The sequence below is a fragment of the Podarcis filfolensis genome, assembly GCF_964270895.1.
Source record: "Podarcis filfolensis genome assembly, chromosome: 9".
In the NCBI taxonomy this organism is placed as follows: domain Eukaryota; kingdom Metazoa; phylum Chordata; class Lepidosauria; order Squamata; family Lacertidae; genus Podarcis; species Podarcis filfolensis.
The window spans coordinates 6,656,900-6,673,799 of record NC_139610.1 but is presented as its reverse complement, the minus strand read 5'-3'; the positions used below and the strand labels follow the sequence as shown (position 1 = coordinate 6,673,799).

Below are 16,900 nucleotides of genomic sequence, written 5' to 3'. Positions count from 1 at the left end.
TCTGCAACATGACTGGTCAGTTAGTTAAGTACAGTGGTACCTCAGGGTAAGAACTTATTTCGTTCTGGAGGTCTGTTCTTAACCTGAAACTGTTCTTAACCTGAAGCACCACTTTAGCTAATGGGGCCTCCTGCTGCGATTTCTGTTCTCATCCTGAAGCAAAGTTCTTAACCCGAGGTATTATTTCTGGGTTAGCGGAGTCCGTAACCTGAAGCGTCTGTAACCTGAAGCACCTGTCACCCGAGGTACTTCTGTTTAAGAACTTAATTCGTTCTGGAGGTCCATTCTTAACCTGAAACTGGTCTTAACCTGAAGCACCACTTTAGCTAATGGGGCCTCCTGCTGCGATTTCTGTTCTCATCCTGAAGCAAAGTTCTTAACCCGAGGTATTATTTCTGGGTTAGCGGGGTCTGTAACCTGAAGCACCTGTAACCTGAAGCACCTGTAACCCGAGGTACCAATGTATTTGTACAGTGGTACCTCGGGTTAAGAACTTAATTCGTTCTGGAGGTCTGTTCTTAACCTGAAACTGTTCTTAACCTGAAGCACCACTTTAGCTAATGGGGCCTCCTGCTGCGATTTCTGTTCTCATCCTGAAGCAAAGTTCTTAACCCGAGGTATTATTAGCGGAGTCTGTAACCTGAAGCACCTGTAACCTGAAGCACCTGTAACCCGAGGTACCACTGTATTTGTACAGTGGTACCTCGGGTTAAGAACTTAATTCGTTCTGGAGGTCTGTTCTTAACCTGAAACTGTTCTTAACCTGAGGTACCACTTTAGCTAATGGGGCCTCCCACTGCCACTGTGCCGCTGCCACACGATTTCTGTTCTCATCCTGAAGCAAAGTTCTTAACCCAAGGTACTATTTCTGGGTTAGCGGAGTCTGTAACCTGAAGCGTATGTAACCCGAGGTACCACTGTATTTATTTTCTTGATTTAGTGGGGAGCTGCCCAAAATAGCTGCTCTATTTATCTTCTCTTAGCTTCTGTGCTGGCATTGCTGGTTCCTGTCCTGCCCGGCTACTTTCTCTCATCTTGCTGCAATTCGGTGTTAATAATATCTCCGTTTCTGTTGCAAGAGAAAGATCACTCACCACAATGATTTATGTTGGTTTTTTTAAAAAAATAATTTTTATTAACTGGCCAATCACATCAAATTAAATCACATCACATAAATTCCAAATTACAAAGCCAAATTTTTAAATTTTGTTAAATTTTGTTGGGGGAACCCATACTTCAAGATCCAAAGGGGGATTCAGATCATCATCTTATTACTGCATTAATGTCCAAATCAGTCCCAATCAGTCCAAACAAAATTCATAATTCTATCCAGTCTTATCTTGGTGTTTCCACATCATATCTTGTTCATATAATTTCTATTTTTCCTTTACGATCTCTTCTGTTAGTCTCCTTAAGCCGATAAGCAAAATAATAATCCTGTGTGGATTTCCCGTTCCTCCACTAAGTCCAGATGGTTTCCATATATCTCCTTCGTAGATAGCATCGCTCTTTCCATCATAAATTTGGCATTTGTCGCTCTTAAGTCCCACCGAGAAGTTGATCCACAATATGTAAACAACTCTATTTCTCTCTTTCTCCTCCCAGACCCAAGAGCTCCAACAATGCCTCCCAAAATGGCGACAGCATTTTTAACTGCGTCATTCCAAAACTCTTAATGATTTATGAATACTGGGCACCATTCATTGCTGTTTCTCTTAAAATGCTACCTGAGAGTGGTGTTGTTGTTGTTGCACACTCCCTATACCCATAGGTCTCAGGGCGGAGCACCGCACAAAGTTACAATACGCAAAGCACAAAATACATAATAAAAATAAACAAAACATCGCGATGGCCTGAGGTGTTGCTCCATGGAACAGACTGTCTCAGAAGGTGGCGGGATGCCGTGGCAGCGGATCTGCTGCTTCAGCAGGGGGTTGGACTAGATGACCTTTGGAGAACCTTCCAACTCTAGGGTACTATACTTTGCATGCCAGAGGCTTCAGTTCTTATAATCTCCTGTTAAAAGCAGGTAATGGGAAAGGCCTTCTTCCTGAGACCCAACTGGCCTTGGCCCTCGGGCATTTTTTCTACCTGCTCTGCAGTTGATGAACCCCGAACTACAGTCCAGGTGTGGCAGCCACAGATAGGTTGTCATGAGGTGACGGTTGGCAGAGACTGTGCGAGAAAAGAGCAAGTTCATAACCGGAGTCATCAAATGCAGAGAGCGAGGACAAGCCCAGGGGGCAGGGAAGGCTCACCACTTGTGCCTGAGATACCTGCCCTGAGAACGGCACCTGGGGGTGTGTGACGGCAGCCCTCAAAGATGGAGCGGAGCCAGAGACTCCTCCTCCCTCATAGAACCATAGCACTGGAGAGTTGGAGCAAGGGCCATCCATTGTTGTCCAACCCTGGCAAAACAGAAATCACGGCTAAAGAAACTCTAGCACAGGGGTAGGCAACCTAAGGCCCAGGGGCCGGATGCGGCCCAATCGCCTTCTGAATCCGGCCCGCGGACAGTCCAGGAATCAGCATGTTTTTACATGAGTAGAATGGGCCTGCCTGGTGTTTCTACATGAGTAGAATGTGTGCTTTTATTTAAAATGCATCTCTGGGTTTTCTGTGGGGAATAGGAATTCATTCATATATTTTTTTTCAAAATATGGTCCAGCCCACCACATGGTCTGAGGGACGGTGGACTGGCCCATGGCTGAAAAAGGTTGCTGACCCATGCTCTAGCAGATCTCCTCCCCCGCCCCACCTGTTTAAAATAAGGTTACCAAATTTTTTTCAATGAATCCGGGGACACTTTAAGTAAATACTACACGTTCGGGACATTGATGCTGCAGCGATGGTGGTGGCAGAGTGGCGGCCGCTGCCTTGACCTCAACCGCTATGTTTCCTCTTCCTCCGAGGCTCCTATCTGCTTTCTTCATGAGCCTGGGCAGCCCCTGAGTTCTTGGTTCTTCGGTGGTAGTGGTGGTGGTGAAGCGGTACGCGGTCAGGCATGGAAGGTGGAAGAGGGCCAAGAGCGGTGTTCCTACTTGCGTGCAAGCAGGAGGTCCGGGGATCCCTCAGCTGGGAAGGGAGGCTTCCCATTGCCTGAGAGATCCCCGTCCCCGCTCCTGCTTGCATGCAAGTAGGAGCTGAGAGCCAGTGTGGTATAGTGGTTAAGAGTGGTAGTCTCGTTATCTGGTGAACCGGGTTCGATTCCCCGCTCCTCCACATGCAGCTGCTGGGTGACCTTGGGCTAGTCACACTTCTCTGAAGTCTCTCAGCCCCACTCACCTCACAGAGTGTTTGTTGTGGGGGAGGAAGGGAAAGGAGAATGTTAACTGCTTTGAGACTCCTTCGGGTAGTGATAAAGCGGGATATAAAATCCAAACTCTTCTTCTTCTTCTTCTTCTTCTTCTCCGATAGGCAGCGTGAAGCCTCCCTTCACAGCTTAGTTGCTGGGGTCAGGGAAGGTGGAGGCATCCCGGAAGCTGCATCTTTGAGCCCCTGCACCACCATCATATGGGGACTTCTGAGCAGCTTCTGAAGCCAGCCAGAGCCAACTGCTCCGGGCTGCTGAGACTGCCGCTGCTGCGTTTCCTGGGGACATTAGATGCAATCCGGAGACGTTCCGGGGATGGAATTTGTCCGGGGACTTTTCGCAAATCCGGGGACTGTCCCCGGGAAATGGGGACGTCTGGTAACCCTAGTTTCAAAACCTCCAAGGCAGGAGAGTCCACCACCTTCTGAGGGAGTTTGTGGTCAAGCAGCTCTTACATTCTCCTTAAACTGGGGTGCCCAGAACTACTCACTTGGAGAAGCCAGACTGCTATTACTGTGTTAATGAGCAGGGATGGGCAAGCCTTGCCCTGCCAGGGGCTGTGGTTTTCCAGTTCCCATGAACACCCCGGCACGGTCAACAAGCAGGCAAGATGGGAGTTGGAGTCCTGCAACTCTGGAGTGCTCTCGCCCCTCCCTCACCGTCCTATAGTAAGTCAACCCCAAATGGGCAGGGTGGTGACTCAGATGGGTGTGTGTAAATAAACCCAGCTCAGAGAAGAACCGGCACGGTGAGGACTTTCCCGTCTCTCCCCAATTCCCAAATTCAAAGACAATACATTGTTAACCAATTCCACATTTATGTGAATCAACAGAAATCGAGTTGGCTTAGTCACGACGAGCACGCAGGAACATGTAGGAGACGTCTGCCTTGTTCGGCGTTGCTCTTAAAAACTCAAATGTTACTGGGATAACAGAGTTGGAACGGACCCCGCCCCCCGCAGATATACACATATGGATGGACGGACGTACATTACACACCCTCTGCTCTTGAATATAATTGGTTTTAACTGTTTTTAATATTGTGTTTGATTTTCCCCGCACTAGAACTTTGGGACATTTAATGAATGTTGAGAGGGTTCAGGACAGCTGAAATAAAGGACTTCTCCATGCAGCACAAAGTTAACCTATGGAACTCACCCCCACAGGAGGCAGGGATGGCTGCCAACGTGGATGGCTTTAAGAGACAACTGGAAAAATTTGCGGAGATGGCTCTCAATGGCTACCAGCCATGAAGGCTTAGCTCTGTCTCCACAGCTGGAGGCAGCCATGCTTCTGCATGCAAGTTGCTGGAAACCACAAGAGCCACACTCTGTCCTCTTGTGGTTTCCCCTGGCTGTGCTCAGATCCTGGCTGCAGGTTTCCCCTTGGGATTGTGAGAACAGGATGCTGGACTAGATGGGCCATTGGCCGGATCCAGCGCGATGCTTCTTAGCTTCTTATGTTCTAAAATTCATGTAACCTGCACTGAGATCACTTGCTGAAGAGACAATAATACCAATACTACTATCAGGTCAGACTTGTACAGAAAAAGGTGGCCCCAAGTCGTTTAGGGCTCTGTAGGTCATAAGCAGCATTTTGTGGAGTTTGAAAATAAACTGGGGATCCTGCACAATTGTTTCCATCACACGAAACACATGATCCCCATAACTGGACCCAGTCAACAGTCTGGTTGTTGCACTAGAACTAACTCAAATAGCTACACAGGCTTTGTTCTGTTAGTAAAGTCACTTGAATAACGTAGACAGAGGCCAGAGAGAAAAGTATTGATGACACTTTACTGAGCAAGCTGAAAAAATCTGGGTATCATTCGTGGAGAAAGGAAGAGAGGCTGTGTCTTTCTTAGTTCAGGCAGGGAGATACTTAACTAACATACAGGGTTAAAACTCCCTACACCAGTAAGCATCATGCCACTCTGTCTGGTTGCTAAGCAACACCTTCCCGCCCCTAGGGTAAGCTGGCTTCCCGAGGACAGAATTAACCCTTAGGCAGCAAACTGAATGATCCCTCCTCTTGGACTCCCAACATGTTCATCTTCGTTGCTTCGTCACTTTGAAGAGCTCTTCCAGCTTGAGGGCCACACTCAGGTCTCCATGGACCTGAAGCCTCCCGCAGACGTAGGCATTCAAAGGATGGAGCTCTCCCAGAATGAAGGCCTCCAGGTCACTCTCAGACACCTCCAACACCACGTCGGGACTGTGGTCGGGCGGCCCAGGGCCTATTCGCCCACGTCCTGCAGGGAAAAAAAGGGAGGAAGACCAGTAGGCCTAGGAATTCAAATCAGGACAGCAGCTCTTGAAACTGGTGTTCACTAAATAATAGAAAAGGAAAATTTGCTGGAGGTTCGCTAGTCCAAGGTAGGCACTTCAGGGCCGTGTTTTAACTACAACATTCCTGACTGATACCACTCCCGCTTCTGCTAACATGGAATTTTGGTTAAATCCATTATCTGTGAGGAGGGTGTCACATATTCAAGAACGCTAGCTGGCAAGAACTAGCTTAGGATGAACCTAACGGCTAGATGCTAAAGTGAAAAACAACTCCAGTTCTAACATGAGTCAGGCTGAGTCAGGGTTTGCAGGGACTGTGGTTGGATGGGGAGCTGGGCTGGCAGAAACGGTTGGAGAGAGGATGAACAGCTAACATGATGTATATTTTGCCAGATTAGTGCCTGTTCTAACAGAAATGCTCCCACAGGATTTTTGGAGTGTGTCCAGTAATGCTTTACTGAATAAACTAGGAGTTTGCCGTGGGCCTCTGTGTTGTTGTTTGTTGTTATTTATTGAATTTATACCCGGCTCTATACCCAGAGGTCTCAGGGCGTTTCGCAGAACAAAATCAAAATACAAAACTTGAAACCCCCCCCCCAAAATACAAAACTTGAACCCCCCCCCAAAGAGAATTTCACACCGCTTTAACTACTTCCAGCAAAGGAGAGCCCGGCCTGTCAAACAGCTCTCACTATTGGGGAGGTGTCTCTATCATAAAATCATATAATTGTAGAGGTGGAGGGGACCCTAAGGGGCCATCTAGTCCCACCCCCCACAATGTGGGAATCACAGTTGAAGAACCAGCTCAGCGCCTAATGTTTAGGTGAATTCTGTTCCCCTGACATCTCCACCTGTTTGGTTCTAGCCCTCCCCTCTGGAACAGCAGACAAGAAAGTCTACTCCGCATTCTGCAGAATGCACCTTTAAAAAATACAAAACCCACAATGTCAACGTTAGGATTTGCACATTCCCTCTTTTGCCTGAGCAGTGAACACTGCTCTGTTCTGGCAGCCCTGTTTAGGGAAGTTTTTAATGACTGATGTTTTAATGTATTTTTAATCTTTCACTGGAAGCCGTCCAGAGTGGCTGGGGAAACCCAGCCAGATGGGCAGGGTATAAATAATAAATGTATTATTATTATTATTATTATTATTATTATTATTATTATTATTATTATTTAACACCCAGAGCACTGTTACGCCCAGACTCTATGATCCCAACTCCAGCCCACCCTGACAGGTCCTGAGGACCCAAATGGCCACCTCAGATTGGCCGTTTCTCATGTGATGTAGCTAACAGGTGGGCCCCCTGGGGTTTGCCCAACATGGCCATTTTCAGAGGCTTGGTAGACCTTCTCGGTGCTGTCGGTGGAGAAACCCAACGGCTGGATCCAATGTGCTGCCTTAGGGCCACCTACTTCCCAAAATGTACACATTGCTTGATTGTAAAAAACAGCAAACACCCAACAAAGAGAAAACAATAAAATTATCAACAAGGAAAAATTAACAGCAACAAATCAAGGCTTTCAAAAAGTTAAAACAACAATAGGCTAAAAACAGCTTAAAACTCATATCAACTTCCTAAGCATCTGGGTGCAAGCTTGTCTAAACAATGTTTTTGGCAGATGCCAAAAAGAGACAGCAAAGGCACCTGCCTGGGGTCAAGAGGCAGGGAGTTCCAAAGACCGACTTCTTATGAATGGGCATCATGTAGCCCTGGCAAAAGGGCCCTTCAAAGCGGTCAAGTGGGCATATGTGGGGCAATGAGATCTCGTAGGTACTTGTCCCACTTGGCCCAACAGCCAATCAGCAGGCACTGCGGATCTCTGGGCATAGGTGTTCTATGCTGGCAAGGCCTCCTCACACCTGTCAGCAATCGTGCTGCAGCATTCTGCACTGACGGCACCTTCCAGATGATGAGTGAGGGAAGCCCCACAGGAGAGGGCCTTTGTCAATGGCTTCATTCAACAGAAGAAACTGACCTGCAGAGAGATCAATGAAATAAGTGGTGGTCTTTGCTCCACTGGCCAGCCGGACATTGATCTGGTAGCAAGCCTTGACCTGGTTCACTAAGGATTCGGACAAGCAGCGCTCCAACGCGGAGAGGTGCTCCTCAGCTTTAAACCTCCTTCCTTCACTGCTGCCACCTGGCTCTGTGTGGACAGCGTGTGGTGGCTCCTCCGTCTCGCTCTCTACCTCCACATGTTCAGCTGGAGAAAAAGGGCAATTGGTACGTAGGTTATGGCAGGCGTGGCCAAAGCAAGGCCCTCCTCCAGCTTATAATTATTTGGTGCATTTATATCCCACCCTTTCCTGCAAGGAGCTTGAGGCTGCATACATGGTTTCCCCCTCCTTCTCCTCCTCACTGAATGCCCACCGCAACCCTGGTAGGTAGGTTAGGCTGAGAGCCAGGGTTTGGCCCCAAGGTCACCCACTCATGGCTGAGTGGAGGATTTGAGCCCTGGTTTGTCCTGGGTTCTCACCCGACACTTTAACCCAGGGGTCAGCAAACGTTTTCAGCAGGGGGCCGGTCCACTGTCCCTCAGACCTTCTGGGGGGGCCGGACTATATTTTGAAAAAAAAAATAATGAACGAATTCCTATGCCCCACAAATAACCCAGTGATGCATTTTAAATAAAAGGACACATTCTACTCATGTAAAAACACAGATGTCTGGACTGTCTGTGTGCCGGATTTAGAAGGCGATTGGGCTGGATCCGGCCCCCAGGCCTTAGTTTGCCTACCCATGCTATAGCCACTACACTGCACTGGCTCTCAGATGCCGAATAACTCCGATCAGCCCCAGAGAGCATGGCCATTGTCTATGGACAGACAGTGGTATTAATGAATTATGATCCTTATCGTTATCGAATCCATATCGCGACCTTCCTCCCAACAAAGGAACTCGGGGGTTTTCCACACACAAGTGGCACATCTAAAAACAATTCCAACGCATACTGGGAAAGATCTCTAAAAGGCTTGTTGAAAAGGTGGTAGAGCTCATGTCTCCACTGTTGAAGGCAGTAAACGCTTCTGGGTACCAGTTGCTGGAAACCACAGGCATGTCAGTCTGCCTTTGAGCCAATGCCACAGACTGGGCTCAACAACCGGTTCTGCCGCGACTGGGCTAGGTGAACTGGAGGAGGAATTTGGATTTGATATCCCGCTTTATCACTACCCCAAGGAGTCTCAAAGCGGCTAACATTCTCCTTTCCCTTCCTCCCCCACAACAAACACTCTGTGAGGTGAGTGGGGCTGAGAGACTTCAGAGAAGCGTGACTGGCCCAAGGTCACCCAGCAGCTGCATGTGGAGGAGCGGGGAAGCGAACCCAGTTCACCAGATTACGACTCCACTGCTCTTAACCACTACACCACACTGGCTCTCCGTCACACTTCCAGAGACCTTCCACTTTTGGAAATCAGGTCTAAGTGCACTGCACCCACAGCTGTGAGTTGTGAGCACCAAACTCAGCAGAGTATGAACAACACGGAAGAAAGCTGTGAAGCATAACTTCTTTATTTTCTAATAGCTACCGCAAACTAAAACTAAAGAGCTACAATCATACCTCGGGTTGAAGTAGCTTCGGGTTAAGCATTTTTGGGTTGCGCTCTGCGGCGACCCGAAAGTAACGGAATGCATTACGTCCGGGTTTCGCTGCTCGCGCATGCGCAGATGCGCAAAATGATGTCACGCACATGCGCAAAAGCGGCGAATCGCGACCTGCGCAGGTTGCGTTCGCTTCAGGATGCAAACAGGGCTCCGGAACAGATCCCGTTCGCCTCCAGAGGTACCACTGTACTGGCTTGCATGAGTGTTACAGCTCCCACTCAGCCATCTAATTACTACATAGATAACACTCAGACTCCCACAGAGTCAGGCAGGAAGAGCAGTTTCCGGCCCTCCTTTCCAAAAACATCGCCAGGAGATTCACACAATGGGAGGGGTGAAAATAAGAGAGTTTGGATTTGATATCCCGCTTGATCACTACCCGAAGGAGTCTCAAAGCGGCCAACATTCTCCTTTCCCTTCCTCCCCCACAACAAACACTCTGTGAGGTGAGTGGGGCTGAGAGACTTCAGAGAAGTGTGACTGGCCCAAGGTCACCCAGCAGCTGCATGTGGAGGAGCGGGGAATCGAACCCGGTTCACCAGATTACGAGTCTACCGCTCTTAACCACTACACCACACTGGCTCTCCACAAGGATCCACAAGGAGGGAAGAGGGCTCTTGAGCTTGGAGCCTGCTTGCGGGTTTTCTACAGGCATCGGGTCAGAAAGAACTGATGGGGCTGACCAGACGGAAACCTTTACCTGCCCTTAAGAGGCCAGTGCACAGGTCCTATGGCTGGCCCCTGTGAGAACAGGATGCTGGACTAGATAGGCCACTGGCCTGATCCAGCACACTCCTTTTGTTTTGTTGCAAGCTGGTTGAAGGTTGCCCCGTGAGCTTCATGGCCCAAGCAAGGATTTCAGCTGAGGTCTCCCTAGTCGAAGCCCAACACTACACTGTTATATTACAATGGTATTACACCAAGGAGTGACTAGGGATAAACAGTAAGGGATGGCTGCCCTAAGAAATTATTAATATTATTATTTTACTAAGTCATGCTTGGGGAGCTGACGTGGTCACCTGTCTCAAAATCTCCATTTGGACTGGTGGCCGCAGCCGCCAGGGTCTTGCCAAAGAACTGAAGAGCCAGCTGCTGAATGGTGCTGTCCAGCCCTTCCAGTCCCGGGATTGGAGGCCTTGAGCCCGGCGCCTGTGGGACAGTCTCCTGGGACGCCTGGAGGACGTTTCCCAGTATCAGTTCCACCCTGTCCACCTCAAGGCCCCAAGACCTGGTGATGTCATTGATTTCCACCTAGAAAGAAGAGAAGGCAGGGAAGTTAGATCAAGGGCATGCGAAAACTGGGACCCTGCAGGTATTCATGGAATTGTAGAATTGTATACAGTGGTACCTCGTGTTACATGCACTTCAGGTTACATACGCTTCAGGTTACAGACTCCGCTAACCCAGAAATAGTACCTTGGGTTAAGAACTTTGCTTCAGGATGAGAACAGAAATCGTGTGGCGGCAGCGCAGCAGGCCCCATTAGCTAAAGTGGTGCTCCAGGTTAAGAACAGTTTCAGGTTAAGAACGGACCTCAGGAACGAATTAAGTACGTAACCAGAGGTACCACTGTAGTTGGAAGAGAACTAAAGGGTCATCTAGTCCAGGCATGTCAAACACGTTGATCACGATTGAGGAGTCAATTGCGGGATTGTTTCTCGTGGATCGCAGGCCGAGAAAGAAGAGCCTTTCTCCACAGCCTCGGACGCAGCAGTAGCAGCAGCCGAGGCCAGTCTCAAAGGCCAAGCCTGAGCATCTTGTCCTCCTCTTCCTCCTTTTTCTCCAGCCAAGCCTCCTTGCCTTCCTTCCCGCTCTGTGCTGCGCTCTCGGGGGTTAGAGTGCCGGTGGTGGGGTGAGCGGGTCATGGCGCCCTGAGAGAGGGCTGGGGTGTTTGTGTGTGTATGTGTGGGGGCTGTTCTTGTCTGGGGATCTGAGGAGCATGATCTCGGCAGGCGAGGGGGCGCAAAATCTGCTTCCTCACGCAGTTGGCAAGTGAATGAATGGGCAGGAGGGCATGTGGGGAGGGAGGGAGAGAAGAAAGGAAGGTGTCATCTCAGAGTGGGGCTACCGTAGCCAGGCAAAGGTACCGTCGTGGACACAAGCCAGTACCCGAGCACGCTTGAGACCCCTCTGGAAGGATACAGAGGGGCAGCCTATAATACCAACCGCGCCCCATTTGCGGCTGGGGCAGCAGCCTCTGAGAGCCCCAGAAAGGAAGGATATATACCGTATTTTTCACTCTATAAGATGCACCAGCCATAAGACGCGCCTAGTTTTTGGAGGAGGAAAACAAGAAAAAAAATATTCTGAATCCCAGAAGCCAGAACAGCAAGAGGGATTGCTGCGCAGCGACCCCTCATGCTTTTCTGGCTTCTGGGATAGCCGTGTGAAGCCTGCATTTGCTCCATAAGATGCACACACATTTCCCCTTACTTTTTAGGGGAAAAGTGTGTCTTATAGAGCGAAAAATACAGTATTTTTTAAATCAGAATTTATCAGAGTGCCTCTGAGCATGTGCAGAGTATTCCTCCCCAAGCAGGAAGAGAGGTCTGCCTCCTGCTTTTGGGAGGAGGGCGAACAGTTCCGTCCAGGGCAAAGGCGGTGGTGAGGGGATGTGTGTGGTTCCCCATCACCTGGTAGCCTTGGGATTTCTCACCATGGCGGAAGGAGCCATGTCTCTTGTGTGTGTTCTGCCCCTCATATTTCCCCCCTCACACGACCTGCTGCCCCTGCAGATATTCCTTCTGCTCACTGCCACCCCCAGCATTCCCCTCCCTCTCTCCCCGCAGCCCAGCCCACGTCGCTAGGGAGCGAGAGGCGGGCGCCAGTCAAGCCAGCCCACAGGAAACACCAACACATTCTCTCTTTTTTAAGCAGAGTCCCAGCCTCACCTCTCTCTCTCTCTCTCTGTGTGTGTGTGTGTGTGTGTGTGAGAGAGAGAGAGAGAGAGAGAGAGAGAGATTGATTAGCAGATATTATTACCAGGAGCTGGTCTGCGATCCGCAGCTTCTCTGTTTGAATCTCCCTCAGGTACTTCTTAAGCACAATCTTGGTCATAGCATTCTGGGCCGTCATCCGCGTGGCAATGTTGAGATCTTTCACCATCATGACTGACAGCAGCGGATCCCAAACACGGAACTGGACATCAGCCCCCACAGAGACCCACGCTCCATCCCGAGACGTCAGCTGTAAAGGCCAGAGACAGTCGCAGTGAACTTTGTGATCCTCACAGGGAAACCTTCCCTGAGCAATTCCTTCAAGCGCAATGGAAATAAATAAACCGCTTACAGCAGCAGTTTGGGGGGGCTGCTGTCTCCTTGCTTGCAAAAACTCATTCCTGGTGCCCTTTCCCCACTCTAGAAAAACATTATTCAGAGCAGCAGTTTGCACAACCCACTAAGGAAGATAATAACGTATTAAAATTCAAAATAGCATCTATAAATTGCACATTTATTCAAAGTCCAATTTAAACTATTTAGCACAATTAATTCAACAAAACTGATAAACTTGATCCAGCTGTTCAAAGCCTGGTAATCATTTGCACCTCCTTACCTGCCCCCCCCTGGGACCCTACTGCCCACTCTGGGGACCACACTGCCCTATAGCATCCTTCATCCTAGAGCTCCCATCAGACCCAACCAGCATGGCCAAGAGTCAGGGACGATGGGAGTTGTAGTCTCACATCTGATGGGCAACAGGTTCCCCACCCCAGCACTGATGGGCTGCATGGAGGGAGGCAGTTTCATTTCCCACCTTTGCCCAGTCCCTTCTCCTGCACTGCTCTGAGCTTTCAACCCGACCAGCTCCCTTGGGCGTCCAGGGCAGCCTCTCTCCTTGGAGAAGCTTCTTTTGAGGCAGCAGCAACTTGCCTTGCATGGCGGGATGCTGAAGGCCCGTGTCCGGAGGTCCACCAGCTGCCAGTGATCAATAAAGGGCAGCACCAAAACCACCCCTGGCCCTTGGGGGGCTCGGATCCGCCCCAGACGGAACATGATCATTCGCTCATAAGTAGGCACTATCTGGAAAGGAAATGGAAAGAGAAGCACTGAGAGGTGCAAATATAAACGAAAGGAAGGCTCTTTGCATTCCCACCCTGCGGAACTGCTAGCCGTCAGAGTAGACAATACAGTGGTACCTCGGGTTAAGTGCTTAATTCGTTCCGGAGGTCTGTACTTAACCTGAAACTGTTCTTAACCTGAAGCACCACTTTAGCTAATGGGGCCTCCCGCCGCCGCGGCACGATTTCTGTTCTCATCCTGAAGCAAAGTTCTTAACCTGAGGTACTATTTATGGGTTAGCGGAGTCTGTAACCTGAAGCGTCTGTAACCCGAGGTACCACTGTACTGGGCCCAACAGATAAATAGTCTGGCCTGGTTTAAGGCAGCTCCCTGTGATCTAGTAAAGTCAAACCTCTGCTTGAAAAATATTTCAGGTGTTTCTTGTGGGGATGACGCGGGGGAGGATATATTGTCTAAGATATCCTATCCCATCTTGTCTGTACAAGTTCAACAAAATCAGCAGAGTTAACATTCCCCCTTTTAAACACATGCACAGCAGATCACTTGCTCAGACTCGTTAAGAGTCTCTGTAAATATTTCCAGGTATTTCCCCCGTTTAATCCCTCCTAAAATAAGACGCTACGCAGTCTTCTGTAAAGTATAACATGTTTACTCACAAGTAATCATCTGTTCACACAAAGGTTCCCGGAAGGCAGACTTAAAAGGTTAGAACATAGTTTAAATGTGGTGACTATCTCCTTATGGGAGAAAGCCCCCCTTCTCTTCTCCGGGCCTGGAGCCAAGGGTGCATTTCAGTACAGTCATACCTCGGGTTGAATGTGCTTCAGGTTGAGTGCTTTCGGGTTTCGCGACTCGCACATGCGCAGACGCTCAAAATGACGTCATGCGCATGCGCGGAAGCAGCAAAACACGGCCCGCGCAGACGCGCCGTCGCATCTTACGTTCTATTCAGGATGCGAACGGGGCTCCGGAATGGATCCCGTTCGCATCCCGAGGTACCACTGTAGTGCTGTTGTTAAGATGGCATCGATAGAGACAAGAGAAGACAAGATGGTTGCCAACCTGTGCTTTCTACTTCAGGAGAGGCTACGTCCATCTCAAGTTACACATAGGAAATTTCGTCTCAGTCCTGGAAAGCTGGAAGTTCCGGCTAGAGGACTGAGACAACCTTCATGTCTACTCTAGCCATGTTATGTTTGACTGCACCCGATTCTTACATCCCACATTTCTGCCTCAGACAAATGCATGCAGGAAAGGGCTCTCGATGGCCACTAGCAATGTCAGTGAAATGCGGGACCTGCATTAGGGCTAATCTTGGAGAAGAGGGATTTGCAAGGGAGCTGAAACTGATTGGTTGGAACCTCCCTCCCACCCACCCAAAGCAAACAGGCGTCAGGTCTCCCCATCTCCGGTTCCTACCTTCAGAACAAACCAGGCCGAGATGGGGAAGAGGAGGATTGTGACCAGCAACACAAAAGTGGTGACCACCCCATGGCAAACCCATGACAAACACTCCTGAGGGGGATCTGAGGAAAACAAAGAGAAGCAAACTAATTAATGCACATTCACAGTGTACACCCCCCCCAAATCCTGGGAACTACAGTTTACCCTTCACACAGCACCGTTTCCCAGCACCCTTTACAAACTGCTGTTCCCAGGAAGCTATGTGCTGTCAAGGTGTGGTGTGGGTAGAAGAACACAAGAAGGCCGCATCCTGGACCCGGCCAATGGCCCATCCTGTTCTCACAGGGACTGGGCAGATGCCTCCATGGGCAGCCCAAAGGCCTCTGAAAGGCAGGGCAGGGTCTCCATCTGGTCAGCCTAATGTAGGGATGCATTGAATTTATATACCTCCCTTCATCCGAAGATCTCAGGGCTGTTCACAAGATACAGGATAAAAGCACAAACAAATAGTTTAAACAAAAATAAAACAGAACACAACCCCTGCACAAAAATATTTAAAAGGCCATAGAATATTAACCAGCCAAAGGCCTGGTTGAAGTTTTTGCCTGGTGCCTAAATGTGTATAAGGAAGGCACCAGCCAAACCTCTCTGGGGAGAGCATTCCACAAACAGGGAGCCACTGCAGAAAAGGCCCTGTTCTCGTGTTGTCACCCTCTGGACCTCTTGTGGTGGAGGCACACAAAGAGAGGATAATATCGGGGTTCGGGAAGGTTCATATGAGAGGTGGTCCTTGAGGTTTTGTGGCCCTGAGCCATTTAAGGCTTTATAGCAGGGGTCAGCAAACTTTTTCAGCAGGGGGCCGGTCCACTGTCCCTCAGACCTTGTGGGAGGCCGGGCTATATTTTGAAGGGGAAAAAATGAACGAATTCCTATGCCCCACAAATAACTCGGAGATGCATTTTCAATAAAAGCACGCATTCTACTCACGTAAAAACACACTGATTCCCGGACCACCCACAGGCCAGATTTAGAAGGCAATTGGGCCGGATCCTGCCCCCGGGCCTTAGTTTGCCTACCCATGCTTTACAGGTCAGAACCAGCACTTTACATTGGGCCCAGAAACTAATTGGCAGCAACTGCAGTTTGGCCAAGGTCGGTGCAATATGCTCAAACCATCTTGCTCCAGTGATCAAGCTGGCTGCTGACTTCTGCCTTGACTGGATTTTCTGAACTGTCCTCAGGGGCAGTCCTACGTATAAACACGTTGCGGTAATCTAACCTAAAAAAGTTACCAGAGCACAGACAACAGTACAGTATCTCCAATCCACACCACATAATCATAGAGTTGGAAGGGACCCCAGGGTCATCTAGTCCAACCCCCTACAACGCAGAAATCTCAGGTGAAGCATCCATGACAGATGGCCACCCAACCACTGCTTTAAAACCACCAGGAAAGAGAGTCCACAACCTCCCTAGGGAGACCACTCTACTATTGAACAGCTCTTACTGGTATTTAGTTGGAAATTCTTTTCTTGTAACTTGAAGACAATGGTTCGAATCCTACCCTCCAAAGTGGGATCAAACTAACTTCCATGTGACAGCCCTCTAGATATTTGAAGATGGCTATCATATCTTCTCCCAGTCTCCTCTTTTTCAAGCTAAACATACCCTGTTCCTTCAACCATTCCTCATAAGGCTTGGCTTCCCGACCCTTGATCATCTTAGTCACCCTCCTCTGAACATGTTCCAGCCTATCAACACCCTCCTTAAATTGTGGTGCCCAGACTTGGACACAATATTCCTCCTGTGGTCTTACAAAGGTGGAATAAAAGGTAAAGGGACCCCTGACCATTAGGTTCCGTCGTGGCCGACTCTGGGGTTGCGGCGCTCATCTCGCTTTATTGGCTGAGGGAGCCGGCGTACAGCTTCCAGGTCATGTGGCCAGCATGACTAAGCCGCTTCTGGTGAAACCAGAGCAGCGCATGGAAACGCCGTTTACCTCCCGCTGGAGCTGTACCTATTTATCTACTTGCACTTTTTGGCGAACTGCTAGGTTGGCAGGAGCAGGGACCGAGCTACGGGAGCTCACCCCGTTGCGGGGATTCGAACCGCCGACCTTCCGATCAGCAAGTCCTAGGCTCTGTGGTTTAACCCACAGCGCCACCCGCTTCCCACAAAGGTGGAATAGAGGGGTACTATTACTTCCCTTGAGCTGAACACCATACTTCTGTTGATGCAACTGAGAATAGCATCCACTTTTTTTGTGGC

At 49.4% G+C, this 16,900-nt stretch overlaps 2 protein-coding genes across 4 annotated transcripts in view; both read right to left on the bottom strand.

The window, feature by feature from the left end:
- Nucleotides 1-16,900, bottom strand: part of LOC310770178 (zona pellucida sperm-binding protein 3-like) — a 141,737-nt gene that overhangs the window by 34,252 nt on the left and 90,585 nt on the right. The window lies entirely within an intron of this gene.
- The window catches only part of STOML1 (stomatin like 1), a 14,039-nt gene continuing 2,227 nt past the window's right edge, over nt 5,089-16,900 (bottom strand). For all 3 annotated transcript variants that reach the window (XM_083630660.1, XM_083630661.1, XM_083630659.1), the window contains 6 exons: nt 14,648-14,754; nt 13,079-13,228; nt 12,192-12,395; nt 10,229-10,460; nt 7,582-7,809; nt 5,089-5,563 (listed from right to left, as the gene is read on the bottom strand). In XM_083630660.1, coding sequence (XP_083486786.1) covers nt 5,361-5,563; nt 7,582-7,809; nt 10,229-10,460; nt 12,192-12,395; nt 13,079-13,228; nt 14,648-14,754 — 1,124 coding nt within the window. In that variant the 3' untranslated portion in view covers nt 5,089-5,360. The remainder of the gene's footprint in view (nt 5,564-7,581; nt 7,810-10,228; nt 10,461-12,191; nt 12,396-13,078; nt 13,229-14,647; nt 14,755-16,900) is intronic.